This window comes from Plasmodium sp. gorilla clade G2 (assembly GCF_900097015.1).
Source record: "Plasmodium sp. gorilla clade G2 genome assembly, chromosome: 14".
NCBI lineage: Eukaryota > Apicomplexa > Aconoidasida > Haemosporida > Plasmodiidae > Plasmodium > Plasmodium adleri (nom. inval.).
The window spans coordinates 1,839,888-1,858,006 of NC_041706.1; the positions used below are offsets into that span (position 1 = coordinate 1,839,888).

Below are 18,119 nucleotides of genomic sequence, written 5' to 3' on the forward strand. Positions count from 1 at the left end.
ACACATTTTTTACTTTTTTTTTACAAATAATTGTAATATTCTCAATTTTAAAATGATAAGATAAAAATAGTGGCATACACATAAATACAATATTTATTCTTTTCAAGTATATATATATATATATATATTTTATTTTTTTCATACGAAATATTTTTAAAATGAATTTATTTAAGAAGTCTACTTGTTCAGTTTGCAATTCATGTAAATGTTGTTGTGGTGAATATTTAATAATTATAAAAAAAATGATAATATACATGTGTTCTATAACATAATTTATTTTTTATTTATTGAAGTATTAAAATGATTATAAATATGTACGGGTATAAGATAACATAATTTCATTATATATATAAATATATATATATATATTTTTATTTATTTAAAATTTTTAGAACAAGAAGAGGTAAAAATTACTGAAAGAACATACACCTACAACGATCTTGACAATCTTTATAACAATGAAGAAACTTCTAGTTTTCCATATATTCCAACAGAACGGATTATATTAAATTCTTATAATAATCCTGATTTATATTATCATCAAATTGATACAGAATTTTATACAAAGAATATATTATATGATGTTCCATTAGTGAGTTATGCTCAGGGTCCTTATTATGAAAGATTGCCAGATATGAAATTAAGTGAAAAATATCGTTTACCAACAATAAGTTATGTGTCAGATCCTGTATATATAAGAAGAAAAGAAAAATGTAGCATACATAATTTTCCTAGAACTATGTGTTGCACAAAATGTCGTTCAAAATGATTTTATATTTCTTTATTTTTTACAAAAAAAAAAAAAAAAAAAAAAAAAAAAAAAAAAAAAAAAATTTAGTTTTATAATAACATTTGTCTATACTTAATATAAAGTAATATATATATATATATATTTATATTTTTTCATTTTATGCATAAAAATGAAACATACTTGTTTTAATATTTACATCAAAAAAAAAAAAAAATAAAAACAATAAAACAAATAAAAATAATATTATACATAAAAATGTATCATGATGGCAAACCTTATGTTTGCTTATAGAAATAGTTTGTGGGTAATATATTTTATAATATTAACCTGACCATCTAAGTCAAACATAACCTTTTAAATGTTAATTTTTAAAGTTCCATGTTTTAGTTTATGACCACAACCACAGGTATCAAAATATTTTATTCTATAAATTATTTGTACATATATATATATATATATATTTATATATTATCATAAAAAATGAATGGTATAGTTTTAATATATTTTATTATACTTAATTGAAGCATGTTTAAGAAACATACAGCTGGTACAGTTTACTTTTTCATATTTTTGAGCTATCCATCCACAGCCTTAATACGATGAAACAAATAAATATAAATATATATATATATATATATATATATATTACATTGCTTCCATTTTCATGTTAATAATGACAAAATATGTTATATTATATGAACGTGTTATATATTTTCTTAATATAAAAATTATTTTATGTCACATATATTTCCGGAAAATATACATATATTTATATTAATTTGTGTGTTCTTATATTTTATTTAATCTTTTATCATGTTTCCATATACCTCTTTCCGGATTTTTACAATCACACTGTTGGCAATATGTTCTATCGGTATAATAATTTCCTCTTATAGTTTTATAAAAATTATTTTCACACCCTAAAATGAAAATTTAATAGAATAAAATATATATATATATATATATATATGTATGTATGACAATGTGTCTTTTTTTTTTTTGTTTTTATCGAAATAAAAAAGAAAAACCATCATTTGTAGGATGACAGCACTTTTGGCATATCTCCGATGTGCACGTTTGACCATATGACAAATTATAATTGTTCATATAAAAGAAAAGAAAAAAAACGAGAAAGCGAAAAGTTAGGCCTTTCATCTTGAAATTAATTATCATAATGTTAATATAATATTATAAAATAATTTGTTCAAAAAAAAAAAAAAAAAAAAAAAGGGGAAATATGAAATAAGACAAAAGGAATACAAAAATAAAATTTTGGAACATTAAACTGTTAAAGGTTGATAAAAAGAAATTATTATATATATGGATGTGTATTCATAATATATATATATATATATATATATATATATATATATATATATATATATTTTTGCGTTCATATATAAATTTTAAATACATACAAGTATAGTGTTATTAAAAAGTGCATGACGATTTATATATGTATGATTGTATTAAAGGATTAATACTTCATAAATACCTATAAATATATATTTTTTTGGATGTAGAACAATTATGCTTTGTAAAAATATAAGATATAAAATATGTAATATGTTGGTTACTTAAAAAGTTGAAAATTTTTATAATTAATATATCTTGTTTTTAATTACAAAAATAAATTAAGAATAACATTTAAAAAAAAAAAAAAAAAAAAAAAAAAGACAAAAAAAAAAATATACATATATATATATATATATATATATAATAAAAATAATAACAACAGATTAATTTTTTTTTCTTTTTTCATTAATTTTACGAATCTGATATTATAATTATAAATATGCATAATATGTAATATGTGTAAATATAGATGAGCATTAAAATATCTCATTTTTAATACAACAAAAATAAATTTAGAATTTCATAAAGCCAGTAAATATATTTTTGTACATGAACATTTAAAAAAAAAAAGAATTACAATAAAATAAAAAAAAATTAAAACATTAAAAAATAAAATTATGCATATTTAAATAGACAAAAGTGGAAAAAGGATTAATAATTTTACCAAAAAAAAAAAAAAAAAAAAAGAAAAAGAAAAAGAAAAAAAGAATAATATTTCTTGTACATATTATTTTGTTATATATACATTTTTGAAAAACAACTTATGACAAAATAAAAATATATATACATATAAATATATATATATATATCTACATATATATTATAGATATGCCTTTTTTCTGGTCATATTCCAGTAGTTAACAAATTTTTCCAACATTTCTCCCTTAACATTTACTAAGGTCCCGCCTGTAGGTTTCATTTGACCCATTAGATTTCTCAAGTAGTAAACAAATTCATCATTATTTTTAAAACTTTGTTCTTTAATGGCTTCAGATATATCTTTTTCACTTATCCATACAATTTTAATTTTATTATAAATATTAAAACATAGAAATGTTATATGAATAAATGGATGGAAAACAGTATGTGGAGAAGTATAAAAATGATTTAGTTTTTTATTAATTATATTAATTTCATCATATATAAATGTTATAATATTACATTTATTTCTTAAAACAATATCTGAATTTTGAAATATATCATTTTTCCATAGGAGTATACATGTTCCATTACTTTTCATAGCTTCTGGAAAAATAACAACATTTTTAATTTTATGAGTTCTTGCATAATTATGTATTTGTTCTATATTTTTAAATATTCCTGTTTTATTAGGTATAGAGAATTTTAAAGATAATTTTATTAAATCATAAAAAGATATAGGTGATAATGTTCCATTTTTATTTATTACAATAAATAATGGATTTAATCTAAATGATAAATATAATATATCAACAAATGATGTAAAATTCGATAAAAATATATGACCATATGTATCATATGTAAATGGTATTTTTTGTTTAGTACATTTTATCTTTACTCTTTTATTATTTGCATATTGTTCATCTAAATATAAAAAACCTAAATAAAATAATAATAATCTACAATATATTGTCTGTATTATTTGATAAAAAAAATCTTTTATACACTGAAATAGTAATATTTTCAATAAACTATTTAAAAAAAACATAAATATTAAAGTCAAACTAAGAAAACATAAACGAATTACTACTATTGGAAATAATAATAATTTTAACAACTTTTCATTAAAACATAATTTCTTATTTACCCATACAGGTAAAAAAGGATTTATTCCAGTTGACGCATCAGCAAATTCTCGATACTTTTCCATTGTATTTCACACATAATTTTATAATCTCAAAAATTTTATATATATATATATATAAACATATATTTTTTCGTTAATAATTATGTCATTCAATATTATATTTTCCTTGGCATTAAATAAATATATTTTCTCTTTATATATATAGTCCCTTTATTTTTTTTTTTTTTAGCCTTTATTTATATAACAAAAAATTTAAAAAAAAAAAAATTACATATGTGTAAATAATAACACTTAACATATCATTAGGAAATTTCAATGAATAATGATATATATATAATATATATATGTAATATATTTTTACTTTTTTTTTTTTTTTTTTTTTTTTTTTTTTTTTTTTTTTTAATAATATCGTATATGAGTGCAATTTTTTAGATTTTGATCGAAAAATAAAAAAAGTAAATATTATATATATAAAAATATACATATATATATGGTATAATTATTTAGTATACACATAATTATCAGCTTTTTATATTATCATTAATTTTTTAAGATAAAATATTATTCCTTATATCAATATTATTTTATTTTAACATTTTTTTTTTATATATTTACCCTTTTAAATGTATAACCACCATAGAGATGAAAAAAAATAACATGAGGTTAATATATATATATATATAATAAATACAATATGAGAAGGCAAAAATAAATTATAATATTCATGCATATACTGTATATATATTTAATTTCCGTATTATTCTTATTACTTTAAACTTGTGCTCCTATTTATTTCCTTCTTTCATTTTTTCTATCAACTGGATATTAAAATGTTAGTATGTCATGATTTCTTATTGGATATTTTATAAAGAGAAAATATATATATATATGTATATTCCAGCATATTATTGAAACATGTCATATAAAATATATGTATATATAACTGGAACCATTATATAATATATTCCTTTTTTATATTTATAAGTAATATCATGAAAAATTATAATATTTTTTTGGATATATTATAACTATTATCCCATTTTCTTTTTTGTTGCAAATATAGCTGAAAGGAAAAATATAATCAAATAAAAGAAAGTAATACTATGAATCATCTCATTGTTATTGTAGATAAATTAGGTGTTCCTATTTATAGTGCGTGTAAATAAATAGATAAATATAAAAATAAAATATATGTATATTTATGTATGTATGTTATTTATCATGTATTTATTCTTTAAAATGTTCCATCACACAATAATATTTAACAAAAAATATATATATTTTAAATTTACCCTATTGTATATATATAGGACAATTATTGGGACTGATTATGAAATATACTAGCTTTTCTTCATTTAACGTTTAATAAAAATATGAAGTGCAAATAATATAATATATAATATATAATATATAATATATATATATATATATATATGTTGTTTTGAAAAAAAAATAAAAATGCAAATATGGTTACTCATACTTTTAACTGTCTGTTTTTTATTTATATTTAATTTGCAACATAGAGTTATATAATATATTTATTAATTTATTCATTCATTAATTTTTATTTTATTTATTTTTTTTTTTTTTTTATTGTCTATAAAATACACACAATATTAACAAGTGCATTATAACACATAACATTTTGTAATAGTGAACGTCCTTTTATAAATTTGCATAAATAAATTATTTATGTATGTAATGTAAGGATTAATGAGTAAATAAATAAATAAATAAATAAATGTATATGAACAAGATAATATATATATTTATAGTATATGCTTATTTATATTTTATTTTTTTTTTTCTGATATTTTGGTATGTTTATATGTTGGGCTTCTTTACTTTGCTTTTTTTCCTTTTTCCAATATAAAATAATAAAGTATATATATATATATATTTATATTTGTAAATGATCCTATATTCATGAAAGTATACTCAATACAAAGTAGTATTGGACATATGTAAATATATATATATATATATATATATATATTTATATTTATTTATTTATTCATTTACATATCTATATAATATATTTATAAAAAAAGATTTTATTTTTATTTGTTTACAATATTTATTGACCCCCTTTTTTCTTCTCATGATGACGGATGAAACTAAAATTGGGAAGGAAGAATTAAGGGTGTGGATAGAGGATACATTGAAAAGAAAAGATTTTTCGTTTAGTTGTTTGAAAGACGGTGATATATATTTAGAACTATTTGAATATATATGGCCACAAGTGATGAAAAAATATAAAGGAAGTATTATAATGTATCCATCAAGTGATAATGAAAGAAAAGAAAATTGGAAAATGATAAAAAATGTATTAAAAAGTGTACATCTTGAAGAAGATTTTATAAAGTATAATGATATTATTGAAAACAATTTTAAAGGATGTTATGAATCATTAATTATTTTATATTTTTTATATTCTTTAGTTAGATATCATGAATGTGATTTTATATTAGCACATCCGATTGATCAAAAGTTAACTGATTTTATGTCAAGTGAAAAACCCTTAACATGTTTGATTAGAACAGGTAGTGTTCATCTCCCAAATAATGTATTTGAAAAAGTTAGGAGCATGCCTGAATATGAAGATATACATATAATAGATGATGAAAATGAAAAAAATGATGATAGATATGATGTAATGTATGATCAATGCAATACTATATTCAATACATCTGATAAAAAACTGAACACACAAAATAATTTTTCTTTTAAAAAGGATAATTCAACGGAGCACTTAAATTTAATGTATCCTATAAATTCTCATATGGAAGAAAATACTTTTGATAAATATATAAAAAATTATGAAACCCATACAAATGTTCATAACAAAGAAGAAGAACAAAATATGATAGGTTATAATAATTCAAATAGTAACACAAATTTGAAGCAAGAGTTTAAAGAATACAACAACAAAATGTTTTTAGAAATGAATAATGAAAATAATGAGCAATTAGATGATAGAGTAAATAGAAATTATACTAATAAAGAAGAAAAATATCAAACATATGATAAAAGATATGATAAAAGATATGATAAAAAATATGATAAAAGATATGATAAAAATGATAATTTTATAGGATATAAAAAAGGTCAAGATGATGATACCATATCTTATAATAAACATTTTAGTGATAATATATTGAGTGATGTTACTTTGAATCGTTTTACTTCCAACATTTCTTGTTATGATGATAATATGGATATTAAAACAAAGAATTCAAATGAATTTCATATAAATGGAATAAAGAGAAAGAGTGTATCACACAATATAAGTAATGTATCCACTTCTCCTTGTAGCGATTTTTTTAAATATTTTAGATTTGAAGAAGGCATATTTCATGACAACAAAAGGGATGATAATGTATTTATGATAAATAATAATGAAGATATATTAGAGCATGATTCGGGTTTACATAAGAATGAAAAATATAATATCCACACAAATAAACATAACAACAATAAAAACAACAACAACAATAATAATAATAATAATAGTAATAAAAGTAATACTTGTTTTGCTACCAGTCCTGTTAATTTCTTTAAACCTTTTAATAAAGACAAGGTAGATGTGTCATCACAGACAGATTATAATCATGAGGACATTTTTTTAAATAATATAATTCATCATGAGAATATGAAAAATCTAGAAGTTATATGGAATAATGATGAGCAGAAATTGAAGGGGGAATCATTTCTTCTTTTCTTAAAAAATCAAATAAAAATGTATAAAAAAGAATTAATTATAAAAAATGATGAAATAAAAAGTATGAAAAATATACACAAGAAAAATATAGATGATATAATATCATCTCATATATTAGAAATATCAAAACTTAAAGAAAAACATCAAGCAGATATTTTTTTTCTAAAAAATCAGCACTTAGAAAATATAGTAAGTGTAAGAAAAAATTTTGAATCAAAATTAAATCATATAGAGGAAGATCTTCTTTTAGATCTGGATATTCTTTATAAGGAAAATAATGGTAATACATTAAATGAACAAATTAATGAAATAATTATAAGTGAACACAATGAAAGAGAAAAATATGGATTAGACAAACACATTGATAATTTCTTGAATGATAATAAGATGAATAAATGGGATATGACTAATAATATGGACAATTCTACTGATCATATAAATAATAATAATAATAATAATGATAATAGTAATGATCATTATAATAATAATACTTTAAAATATTCAGATAGAACAAATAACATAAGGGATGATAATAATATAGAAATAAAACATAATAATAATCTTATGATATATGAAAAGGATACAATAAACGAGCACATATCAATTAATGATATATTATATAATAATAATTCAAATAAAATAATTAGAAATAATAAGGATATATTCCTTAAAAATGGAGAACATAATTTGAAAAACAATGTTATGATTCCACATGAGTTAGATAACCCACTTAAGAAACTGAAATTTATGTTGAATCAAAAAAATAAAGAACATGAAGAAAACAATAAATATATAAAAGAAGAAATGACTCATCTTAAGCAAATATATAACCAAGTATTCTTAGAAAAAAACAAAGAATACAATGAAATATATGTTAACAATAAAATATTTTATGATATACTAGAATATATTAAAAAGGACAACAACTGTGTTGGAGATGATATATTTAATAAGAATAATGAACATTATAGTATAGAAAAAATTAAGAAAAACATATATGATATTATAATAAAAAATAATAAAGAAAGTAAAATATATTTGAAGGAGAAGAAAAAAGAAGAAAAAGATATTGTTAAGGAATTAGATGAAAATTGGTTAATTAATTTGTTAATATATATGAACTCTTTATTACAATTAGAACGGATAAGATTAGAAGATATGAAAATTAAAGAAGAAAGAGATATTTGTATCTATAATTATATGAAAAATAAAAATATGAAAAAAAAAGATAATTATTTATTTTTATTAAATAACGACATGAATAAAAAAGAATTAATAAATGATACAAATGATATATCAAGCAATGAATTACATAGGTTAGAAAATGAGATGGATACAAATGAAAAAATAAAAATGTTGAAAGAAAGAAATAGAAAGTTATTATCTCTAAATGAATTTTATAAAAAGAAATTAGAACATATACAAATATGGAAAACAAAACTGGAGATTATGAAAACAAATAAATATAACCAATTTGTTGTTAATGAAAATAAAGAAAATATTTTTTTAAAAAAATATAAATGTGATGATGATAAGGGAGTTACAACAAATGATATGGAGTATACACATAATAATAATAATAATAATAACAATATTTATAATAATAATATTTATAATTATAGTAATAATTTGAAGGGATTTACATCCATGTGGTTACCACTTATATATTTAAAACCTGTTGAAGAAGAAAACAAAAGAGATGCCGAGTTAATGTACCTTTTAAAAATGTTAGATAGATATGATAATGAAAATAAGAAAAATGGTATATGGTCTTCTAACAATGAAGAGAATGATAATAATATGGTTGATGAAAAAATTATGAATGATATATATCATAATAATAATAATATCAATAGTAATAGTATTTTTAATTTTGCTTATAATTTTGATGATGAATATATTTCATGTCTTAAGACAGATAATAGGAAATGCACTGATAAAGATTATAATGATAGAGAAAATGAATTTGTATACGCTCCATATAATCTTTTAAATGTTTTAAAAAAAAAACTTACATATATATTTTGGCAGCTTCTAGGTGATATATATAAATACCGTAATGTTATCATAGAAACATGTAACTATATATATAATATACATAATTTATTCAATGAGCATATAAATAAATATGAAAAAGATGAAAAGAAAAAGGAAGAATCTTATAATAAGTGTATGAAGGATAAAGAAGATGATTATTTAAATGAAAAATATAACTTAAGAGAACTTATAGGAATAACAAAATTAAAATTGGAAATATGTACTAATGAATATATTGAATTAAAAGAAAATTATGAGAAAGAAAAAAAACGTTTAATTATTTTAACAAATAGATGTTATGAAAATGAAAGTATGAAATATAAAAGTACCATACAACAATTTAAAAATGTAGATAAACAATTAAAAATATATAAAGCCAGAGAAAAAAAATGGATCAATTTAATTGAATTATTAATATTAGAATTAAAGAATTCCTCAAAACAAAATCAAGAAGATATTAAAAATGTGTGGCTAGAAATTATATCTACTAAAAAAGAAGCAATCAATAATGATAATACTATATGTATGGAAAATAACAATTCTGATGATTATTTAATAATTGATAAGGGAGATCAAGAAAAATGTAACCATTTAATAAATGAAAAAAATGTCGTCATTGATAGTATAAATAAAGATATAGATGAAAATAATTTGGGATTTGAATATAATCATGATAAACACAATATGGATATTAATAATAATAATAATAATAATATTATAAAAAATCTGGATGATCTTATAAGAAAAAATAAAACAGAGCAAGAAGATAATAGAAAAAAAAAACTTCCAATGAAAAAAGAAGAAAATGATAAAATCAATATTTATAAAAAAGATTTTCATGGTTTTTTAGATGACATAATAAAAAGTGAAGTCTTTCAATTTTATTCATTTGAAGAATCAAATAATTTTATAAGTAATAAGATAAATGCACATATTAATAATAATACATCTTTTAATATTAATACGAATGAATATTATGGAAACAGTAATGAGATGTATATATTTAAAGAAAATATGGAGGACTACAATATATATTATAATAAAAAAATAAATCATGTATATAATAATTATATTGTAAATAATTATAATAATGATGATATAAAAGATGGTCCTAACAATAATGATAATAATAATAATAATAATGATACACATATACATACACATAATACAAACAAACACTCATTAAATAAAATAAAAGATAAATTTTATGAAGGAAAAGATTTTTTCAACTTACTAAGTGCCATGGCAAAAGAATCATGTCTTATATTTCAAATATTATTAAAAATAAAAGAAGATGATATAAAAGAAAAAACAGAAAAAATAACATCATTAGAAAAAAAATTATATTTATTAAAACAATATAATATAAATGAAAAAAATAAAAATAAATTGTTATTAGAGAAACAGGAAATATTAATACATAAAATAAAGACATTAAATATTGATATACATAAATTACAAACATATATATCATCTATAAATAAAGAAAAAATATATTTAAAAACTCATAACCTAACAAAAGAACAAGAACTCAATTTAATTATCACATATTATAAAAATATTATTATATCTATTAAAAAACATTTAAATAAATATTCAACTGTTCTATATCTATTAGATAATATACCTCAACATGATAAAGATATTATACTTAATTTAACAAATATTACTCATGAAAAATATAATAATTTTAAATTCTCATTTGATAAACAACAAAAGGATCAATTAACAAAAAAAAAAAAAAATGAATTCAACGATGAAACATCTGACTATTCTCTTCAACAAGCAAATTTACAACTATTAAAGGATAAAGCATTGAATGAAAATATTATCACAGTTGATGATAATAATGAGCACTTGTCAGATATATCTCTGGAGGATATAATTAAAAACACACAATATAATTAAAATATATAAATTAATAAATATATATATATGTGTGTGTGTGTGATTCCCTTTTTTTATTATATGATTTTTATATAACTACAAGATAAAAAAATAAATACATACGTACATGCCATTAAATATATTATATATATATATATATATATATTTTATATGTATTATAATTATTTTCTTATATCACATTCTTATTATTTCAACATAAAAATTATAATTTATTTTATATACATAAATATCCCTAAAAAAAACATCACAGACACACAAACAAATTTTTGTGTCAATTATATTTTAGTTGTACAAATTAAAGAACTATTTGTTTATGTTTCAGAAAAAAAAAAAAAAAAAAAAGAGATAAAAATAAAAATTAATTTTTAATTCGATAACATATTTTTTATAATTAAAAATAAAAGAGTTAAAAAAAAAAAAAATACATATATATATATATAAAATATATTGTGAAGTGTTACTTATTAGGAGGTTAAAAATGATTGAAACAAATTAATAAAAAATAGGAAAAAATATAATATAAATATAAAAAAATATATATATATATAAACATATTGGTAATATTTTTATTTATCGTTAATTATAATAGGATTTATAAAATATATATGAATTAATAAATATAGATTTGTCAAAGCAAATATTGTCAAATTCATAATTTGTATATATAATATATATAATATATATATAAAATTTTTTTTTTTTTTTTTTTTTTTTTTTTTATGTTTATAATTCTTCAAAGAAATATATAGATCCAAATGACGTTACACATTTTCTCTATTAATATATATATATTAACAATTGATAATAATAATAATAATAAAAAAAAAAATGTAGTGGTATTAAAAATTATAATCTTTTTAATTATAATTGTAATTATGTTTTTTGTTTTTATTAATTAAATGTGAAGAATTATATATGTAGAATATGATATTTTATGTATTCAACATATTTTTTTTTTTATATAATGCACAGGAGTATATATACATAATATTATGTCATTTATATGTGAACATTCCTTTGAGGTATTTATATATATATATATATATATTATATATGTGTGACGGATAATTTTTTTTTATTTTGGCTTTTTTTTTTTTTTTTTTTCTAATTATTACGAATAAATTGCTATATAATATTTCTCCTGTCTGTTATTATTTAATAATTGACATTTACTTTTTTTTTTTATACATTTTTATCATTAAGTATCAGATGTGCTTTTAATATTTGTAATAGAATCTTTATGATTAGAAGATGAAATATGGATATGATTTATAAACTAAATATACTATTTTTTTTCATTAATATTATTATGATCTTCCATATGTGTGTTATCCTTTGTAATAATAAATTGTGATTCTTCTTTTTTTTTGTCTAAATTAATATTATTATTGTTATGATTAGTTTTTGATTGATCAAAATGATTACTTGCGTCAATAATTTGTTGACTATTTTGTTCACTGTCAGACTTAAAATTTGTGGTGTTAATTTTTTTAGATGTATTAAGTATAATATCATTATTTTTTTTATTATCGTGGTCTTTATCAGTTGAAGAACTTGTTTCAGTATATGGTTCATTTGATTTTGATTGCATATTCCACATTTCTGTGTATTCTCCATTACATTTTAATAAATCTAGATGTGTTCCTCTTTCTATAATTTTTCCTTTGTTCAATAGAACGATTAATTCAGCAGTTGTGATAGTACATAATTTATGTGCTATAATAATAATGGTTCTATTTTTTCTTAGATCTTCTACAGCTTTTTGAAAAAGAAATTCTGTTCTTGAATCTAAAGAACTGGTAGCTTCATCGAATATAACAATTTTAGGATCTTTTAATAAACATCTAGCTATAGATATTCTTTGTCGTTCTCCTCCTGACAATTTGACTCCTTTATCACCAACTAAGGTATCCCATTTTTTTGGAAGTGATTGTATAAAATCATATAATTGAGCAGATTTGACAGCTTGTATTAATTCTTCTTCAGTAGCATCTAGTTTTCCATATAAAATATTATATTTGATAGATTCATTAAATAAAATGGTATCTTGTGGTACTATACCTATAATATTTCTAATAGAGTTTCTAGTATATTCATTTATATGACGTCCTCCTATTTTTATTTCTCCTTTAGCATCATAGAATCGATATAATAATTTGGAAATGGTTGTTTTTCCTGATCCTGTATGACCAACAAGAGCACATGTAGTACCTGGTTTTATATAAATATTAATATCTTTTAATGATGTATTTAATGGTTGTGTTGGATAATTAAAATGTACATTATTAAATTCAATACTAACACCAAATTTTTTTTCTTGTGATGTTAATTCAAAATTTTTCAAATTTTGATCATTTGATATATCAATTTTATCTCTTAGAATATCTATTAAATCACTTATATCAGTAAATGATTTAATAATAGTAGCATATAATGTTCCTAATATACTTAAAGGTTGAAATACATTAGATGTATATACAACAACACTTATGAATATACCAGGATCTGATCCTTCTTTAACAATCATATATATTACACATAATAAAGTAAAGAATAAGGTACCATTCAATATAAATTGTTGAACAGTATTTAAAATACCTAAACTATTTAATATTTTTAAATTATATCTATGATAATTTGATAAAGCATTACAAAATTTTTTAATTTCAAATTTTTCATTACTAAAATATTTTACATTTTCATAATTTGTTAATGAATCATGTGCTATATCATGATATACATTATCCATCTCATTTGCTTTTGTTCTTATTTTTTTTCTCCATTTTGTTATTTTTATAGTTGAATAAATATATAAAGTTAAACCTATAAATAATACACTACCTAATAAACTATTCTTATATTTAAAAATAAATATGATACATGTTATTATTCCTTCTATTGTTGCTGGAATAATATACATTAATACAGAGCTCATCAAATTATTTGCACTCTCAGTACCCCTATCAACTATTCTCATAATACCACCTGAATTTTTACTTGAATACCATTCATATGATAAATTATGAAATGTTTGAAATATTGATTCTTGTAATTCTATAAAAGCTGATTGTTGTACTTGTGAATATAAAACACCACATACTTCTTTTAAAAATTTTGATATAAAAAAAAATATTACATATAAACCTAAATAATATATTGAAGTTGATAAACTTTTTTTTAATACTTCATTTGATGCCCAACCTAAATATATAGGAGAAATTACACTAAATACTTTTGATAATAATATAAATAAAAATATTAAAACAATATATGTACGTAATATAGAACTATTGCCTTTCATATCTATTCTTTTACTTGGCCATAAATATGGAACAAGTATTTTTTTAAATTCTGCATATGTTATATTATTTTCTAAATAATTAATTTTGGAATTTATATTATTATTATTATTATTATTACTACTACTATCATCCACTTTACTACTACGTTTACTACTATATGTTTTATTTAAAAATGTTTCTTTTATTACATCATTTTTATTATCTTTACTTTGTTTATGAAAAAAATTTAAATAAGGAAAATTAGAGGATTTTTTCTTTATCTGAAAATTATTAATATTATGATAATCCATATTTTTCTCCTGATCATCAGAAGTATTATTTATAATATCATTATTGATTTTTTCATTTAATTTGTTATAAGATATATTCATATCTAATAAATTTTTATAATCAAGATTTAAATATTCATTATTCATTATAGTACTATTATTATCTGTTCCTAATATACCACTGTTTTCATCAGATTTGTATATGTTATATTTCTTTGATTTTATATCATTTATTAATATTTTTTCTAATTCAACTCGTGCTATTATATATTTCTTCTTTATGTTATATAATTTAAATTGTGTAAAATAATAATATATTGATGAAAAAATACTATATACCATGAATAAAACTTTTAATGTTATTAAATACATATCTGTATTATAAAGAGGATTCTCTGATTTTACTATATAACTATAATTTATCATTTTAATTACATTCAATATTGCTAAGATACCTGTTATGTGTCTAGATATTACATACACCTTTCCTAATGCATTTAATTGTGTTATCCTTCTATGTAATCTAAATAAAATTATGCTGTATACTATTCTTATTACATTCAACAAAAATAAATCAATTGATGATTTAAAAAAATTATAAAATATGGATTTTTCGTATCTATAACATAATTGAAAATTAAAATTGTAACAACTAAATAACAATAAGAAAAATATTATGATATCTAATATGTGATATATTATGATCTTCTTCTGCGTTTTTTTTCTCTTCAGTTCATTCTTAATGCCATAGGATCTTAAGTACTCGTAATTTGATACATCCATTTTTTTTTATCTTTTTTAAATAAATAAATAAATATATATATATATATATATATATCAAATATAAAGATATAAATAAAAAAAATATATATGATAAAAGCTTAGACAATTATATATAAAACACACAATTTTATTTTCACAATTAATTTTCAAATATCTAATTTAAAATGGATGAACCAATAATAAAGTTTTTTTTTTTTTTTTATCGGAATAGAATAAATGTCTCATATTATTATGGTTTATGACAATAAATATGTATGTGTATACATATTATATCTACATATATTTAATAATTTATAAATATAAATATATATATATATATATATATATATATATATTATATAAATAAATGAAAGAGAGAACAAATTCGAAAATTTATTCATATATATGTAATATATATATATATATAATATTTTATAAATAAATTAAGTACATTATCAAAAATTTCACGTACGATATAAATATATATTTCTTTACACTTTTATTACAAACATATACCTTTTTATGTGTGGAAAAAAAAAAAATAATAATATAATATTATATATATATATATATATATATATATTATATATACACTTCTTTTCTATGAAAAAATATATAATATATATATAATAAATTAACCAAAATTTCTTTCTTTTTTTATATTGTTATGTTTTTATATTTTTTCTACTTCTCTATAAAACCGTCATTTTTCCAAAAAAAAAAAAAATCAAGTTATATATATATATATATATATATATATATTTCTGATTTTTTTCCTTCCTTTTTTTTTTTTTGTTTTTTTAACCCTTTTTTCTATAAATTATTCATTTTTTCCTCTACAATATATTATACATATTTTATGACTGCTATATATATAAAATGTTTATTATTATCAATAGTAGTTTTCACATATATATACTTTTATTTATATACATGAATAAATAACATATATAAAAAAATAATGATTATATTTTTACATCATTTTTTACCTTAAAATGTAATATATATAATTATAAATATAATATATATATATATATTTTATTTATTTTTATATTTTACCTTTGTATATATTTTGCTATGTAGATTATATTATATACATGTTATTATATATATTTATAATATTACTTTTTAATATATAATTTGTTCGTTATTTATTTAATTTTTTTTTTTTTCTCTTTTGAGAAAACTTCTCTGATTTTTCCTTGGTATTTCAACTTCATTTTGATATAAACTTTTCTTGTATATTTTAATAAAAAAGGTTTTCATTCAATGACTATATTTTAACTCCGAAATTTTTATATACATATTATATAATTTCATAGCCTTATATAGGAATTTTTATATATTTTTTTTTATGTTATACTAGTAATAATACAAACCCCCAAAAAAATAAAAAAACATAAACATAAATAAAATTCAACATTATTCATATAATATCAATATATTATAGTTTTTTAATTTTTTATATCTATACTGAAAAATGTGTTTGACTAGAGGAAATTAAATATATTAAAAAAAATGTAATCATTTATATGTAAAACATTATTACATTTTATAATTTGACTTATTACATATAATATTAATAAGGACGAATGTTAAAATATATATATATATATATATATATATATATATATTATAATATTTTTATATATTTATATATCATATATATAAATATGTATATCTTTAATTATTGTTAATTTTTATGTTTTTTAAAAATAAAATTTTAGTCCTCATTAATTATACTTAGAAATACAAATGAGATATGTATATGACTAATACAAGCATTTATAAAATATACAATAAAAGATTAATTAAAAATATATATATATATATATATATATATATATATTTATATATAATTATAATATATATAAAAATATAAATAGTGTAACATAAAAATCTTAATATAGAAATTTTTTTTTATATTATGGGTCATTTATTTCACAAATGAGTGCCTACATAAAATATATATAAATAAATATATATATATTATACACATATATGTATATACATGCACATATATATAAAACACACATGGAAATACCTCTTTCCTTTTTTTTAACCAATAAATATATATATATATATATTATATATATTTATTATTATTTCACATTTTTAAATATACCTATGTGATGGCAAAAAACAAAAAAAAAAAAATAAAATAAAAAACAAACATCTTTAAATATATATTTATATATATATATATATATATATATATATATATATA

General features: G+C 18.4%; 5 protein-coding genes across 5 annotated transcripts; 2 read left to right on the forward strand and 3 right to left on the reverse strand.

Moving 5' to 3' along the window:
- Positions 1-158: 158 nt before the first annotated feature.
- Positions 159-769, forward strand: PADL01_1447500 (conserved Plasmodium protein, unknown function; the record flags this gene model as incomplete). Its single annotated transcript, XM_028684760.1, has 2 exons — positions 159-216; positions 393-769. 2 exons carry the CDS (start codon positions 159-161, stop codon positions 767-769), a joined length of 435 nt encoding a protein of 144 aa, XP_028540806.1.
- A 336-nt stretch (positions 770-1,105) lies between these two features.
- Positions 1,106-1,906, reverse strand: PADL01_1447600 (conserved Plasmodium protein, unknown function; the record flags this gene model as incomplete). The annotated part of the gene is made up of 4 exons (XM_028684761.1): positions 1,106-1,175; positions 1,266-1,341; positions 1,579-1,671; positions 1,780-1,906. The coding sequence occupies 4 exons, from the start codon at positions 1,904-1,906 to the stop codon at positions 1,106-1,108; spliced, it is 366 nt and encodes a 121-aa protein (XP_028540807.1).
- A 1,021-nt stretch (positions 1,907-2,927) lies between these two features.
- PADL01_1447700 (conserved Plasmodium protein, unknown function) lies at positions 2,928-3,956 on the reverse strand (the record flags this gene model as incomplete). Its single annotated transcript, XM_028684762.1, has 1 exon — positions 2,928-3,956. The coding sequence occupies one exon, from the start codon at positions 3,954-3,956 to the stop codon at positions 2,928-2,930; it is 1,029 nt and encodes a 342-aa protein (XP_028540808.1).
- A 2,038-nt stretch (positions 3,957-5,994) lies between these two features.
- On the forward strand, positions 5,995-11,559 carry PADL01_1447800 (calponin homology domain-containing protein, putative; the record flags this gene model as incomplete). The annotated part of the gene is made up of 1 exon (XM_028684763.1): positions 5,995-11,559. One exon carries the CDS (start codon positions 5,995-5,997, stop codon positions 11,557-11,559), a length of 5,565 nt encoding a protein of 1,854 aa, XP_028540809.1.
- Positions 11,560-12,844: 1,285 nt separating this feature from the next.
- PADL01_1447900 (multidrug resistance protein 2 (heavy metal transport family)) lies at positions 12,845-15,913 on the reverse strand (the record flags this gene model as incomplete). The annotated part of the gene is made up of 1 exon (XM_028684764.1): positions 12,845-15,913. One exon carries the CDS (start codon positions 15,911-15,913, stop codon positions 12,845-12,847), a length of 3,069 nt encoding a protein of 1,022 aa, XP_028540810.1.
- Between the last annotated feature and the right edge of the window lie 2,206 nt (positions 15,914-18,119).